Source organism: Primulina huaijiensis, chromosome 12, assembly GCF_012295235.1.
Source record: "Primulina huaijiensis isolate GDHJ02 chromosome 12, ASM1229523v2, whole genome shotgun sequence".
In the NCBI taxonomy this organism is placed as follows: domain Eukaryota; kingdom Viridiplantae; phylum Streptophyta; class Magnoliopsida; order Lamiales; family Gesneriaceae; genus Primulina; species Primulina huaijiensis.
This window is the reverse complement of record NC_133317.1, coordinates 5,444,959-5,448,429: the sequence shown is the minus strand read 5'-3', so window position 1 is coordinate 5,448,429 and position 3,471 is coordinate 5,444,959. Positions and strand designations below refer to the sequence as shown.

General features: G+C 33.3%; 1 protein-coding gene across 1 annotated transcript in view; it reads right to left on the bottom strand.

The window, feature by feature from the left end:
* Window positions 1-3,471, bottom strand: part of LOC140990270 (uncharacterized) — a 6,529-nt gene extending 3,058 nt beyond the window's left edge. Inside the window, exons 1-3 of the mRNA XM_073459876.1 lie at window positions 2,286-3,471; window positions 2,022-2,072; window positions 1,822-1,894 (exon numbers count right to left, since the gene is read on the bottom strand). Coding sequence (XP_073315977.1) covers window positions 1,822-1,894; window positions 2,022-2,072; window positions 2,286-3,079 — 918 coding nt within the window. The 5' untranslated portion in view covers window positions 3,080-3,471. The remainder of the gene's footprint in view (window positions 1-1,821; window positions 1,895-2,021; window positions 2,073-2,285) is intronic.

Below are 3,471 nucleotides of genomic sequence, written 5' to 3'. Positions count from 1 at the left end.
ATTATTATTATTATTATTATTATTATTATTATTATTATTATTATTATTATTATTATGTCTGACTCTTAATATTATATACATACATTAATTAATTTATGTATTTTATGGTTGATATGGAGAATGATCAAGCATCCCAATCATAAACATAAATTTACTGAAAGAGTTGACCTTATAGTATTGTGACGTAACAGAATAGAATTTTGTGTATATAGATTATAATTCATCTGATATCAAAGTCTCAAATTTCAGTCGAGATATCGGATTCGAGATCTAATTATAACAAATCAATCTAGCTAACTAAAATAAATAGATTATTACGTCCATTCATTTGGAACAAAAATAGAATGTTGTAGTCGTTGACCATGCCACGATTCTTGGCAGCTATTGGAGTTAATATACATGTTCTATTTTTTTCAGATTATCTTTCCAATAATTATTTAATTATGGAACATATTGTATGACATTGAAGGGAATGATTCGAAGACTTTAAGCATTTAATTTAATTCGACAACTATATATGGAGAAAATGAGAAATTCTAGGTAGGATAAATAACCTAATATATTTATTTTAGCATACGAAGAGTTGGAATATTAAAATCTTTTGGTTGACAAAATATTCTAATACTATTATCGTATTAAATTCCCACATTAACGATCTAGTACATGAAAGAATAAAGAAAATGACTGATAAATTATTTGTCTTTTAAAATTTCAAGAAAATTATAATCAGGATTACATTATCTATAAATATCTAAGTACAGATATATATCAAGAAAATTCATTAGACTAACGTCAGCCAGCAATATTCCATTTAATATATATACATTGGACCTTTTTCTTTATTACATTTTCTTCAAAACAGACAGATCAAAACATGTTTTCCTTAATGTCTTTGCGCTCTTACATTTTCAAACTTGTCAATCCAAATGTACCATGCACAAATAATTAATACTTTAATTCCAAGTATATAAAGCTTGAAGAGCGGTCATTAATATATATTATTTGTAAATAATTAGTTGTCTTAATTGCAGGACAAGTTAAACAAACCAGAAAGATTATAAAAATACTGCAAAGAATATTAGTACAATGTGATGTTTTAATTTTTTTGTTGGGGTATTCTTAATTAGGTTGAAGAATTTCCGAATATAGTTCATCGAATGTTTTTTTATTGGTACAAGGTACAATTAAGGGAATTGAGAATGTAATAATGGGTTGCCTAATTTTCTCGAAAAAATTCTTATAATATAGTATCTCCTTAATTCTATATAGTTTTGATTGTAACATTCATTAAATCCCACATTATATAGATTGATATTAAATATTAAGGTAGCACGTCTCGTTGCATTAACCCTAAACCTTAATCCCTTTTCTTCTACCAATAACTAACTATAAACAACATCTATAAAACGCATAATAACCAAATCATTTCCTGAATAAGACCAAAACCTTGTTTTATCCACAATTAAGTACGATGGATTAAGCTAATAAGACAAAAAGATATCCTACTTAAGATGGCTACCTAGAAATATACATCGTACCTACTTGTGTTGTTATCTCAAGTTTTCTTAAGTTATATATATTGCTCAAGGAAGGTTTTATAGTTCTGCTGTTACCATCATGTTTCTTTTACCAACCATTTCTTCAATAATGGGATTAATCAGTTGATTGTCTTCTTCCGTTTCTTTCGCGTTTTCGCTAGGTCTACTAGAGAATAATTGAGTATCACCAGCCCGAGAAATTATTGATAGTGTGTTTATAATTTGGAAGAAAAAAAAAAGAGGAAGATTAATTGTATTACGGATAACAGATGAATTTACATACCTCGGTTTCGCTTTCGAGTCTTAGCTTCATAACCAGGTATTTAATAACCAGTCGAATTGTCATCCTGCCATCCCTAAATGAAACCAAACAATAATCAAACAAATGAAAATTGCTTATCTAGACCAAAGACTGAGTATGGTGTTCAATGAAATAGGTTAAGAAAAGAAATTACGAACTAGAAGTATGAAGTACTCAATTACCTGATTCTCAGGTAGCTCTTGGATAGCTGCGGTAAAAATGGTTCTCTTTCTCTGCAACCCAAAAATAAAATCCGAGGCGACATTAAACATTATGATTTCGGAAGAAAATAAAGCTCTGTCGTGGGGACACGTGATAATGAAACAGAAATGAGAAAAAAGTTCATGGTCCGAATAAAATTAGTAAGATGAAGAAAACTAAAAATGTAGAATCCTTTTGTGTTTTCTATCAACTGATTACACTTTAGGGTGTATTTGATCACTTACTGGTTTTGAGACGCTTGTAGCATGAGCCATAAACCAGAAGATGGTCTCCTGGGAGGTTGAATAACTCTGAAATCTATAGCTGGCCTCCGAGTTATATCTACTCCGCCTGGTGCTCCGGTATATTGTTGAAATGGCCGGGAAACGTAGGACCCCAACGGCATTAAAGGAGGCTGTGGTAAACTAGGAGACGAAGACAAAATAGAAATTGAAGCTGCTGCTGTATTGATGGGGAAATTCCTATTTGTCCATGTGTTTGTTTCTTGGTTTTGTTGAGGCAAACTTGAACTGCTAGAGTTCGCTGTGTTTTGCAAGAGACTAAACCCTGCGCCACTTCCGAAATTCATCAATGTCCTTGGGGTTCTAAATTCAGGCAGTCTGATATTTTGTGATTGTGATGGAATACTAGTAATTGGAATATTACTGTAACTGGTACTACTGTTGCTAGGCATAAGCTCGAGCTCGATCGGGCCTGGCTCTCTCCTTTGTGGTCGAGTTTGATCTTCATCTTGCTTGGTTTCATGACCATGGCTACCGATACCGAGCCGCAGCCACCCCCTGTGGTCTCTTTCTTCTTTGGCAGTATCCTTCGAGCTTGACCCTACAGTACCTTCGTTGTCAATTCTTGATTCTTCCTCCGCCATCACAGATGGATCAGATCCTACGCAAGCTTCAATATTATTGCAATGATTATGATCATAAACCTGTAGCTGGTTCATAGCACCGAAACCGTCAGCGTAGCCGTCACCGCCATAACAGCAAGAAAACCCCCGTTTTTCAGACGAAAACATGGTCATCTCGACAACCCCAGAAACCACCAAATCCCAAACGGAAGAGATTCAAGGTTCTTGATTTCAGAACAAGCCATTAAATGGGAGAGATCTGCTTCTCAACGTCTTCCTCGTGATTTGGAAATAGAGATCTGTTATTTCCATGAACGACTGGTGCATAGTGCTGGGGAATCAAATCGGTTGAATATACCCATTGACCAAATAGTAATTTATCAATGTCTATATATATATTTATTATATGAATTATGGTGGGAAAAAGAATCAGTGGACTATAGATACAAGAAAGGAACAAAACTTGCCAAAACCATCTCTTTGTTTTGATGGATTACGAAGTAGTCGGAGAGGTAGATATATGGTGGTCAGTCGTTTAAATTATATTTTATATTGCTGTAATATCA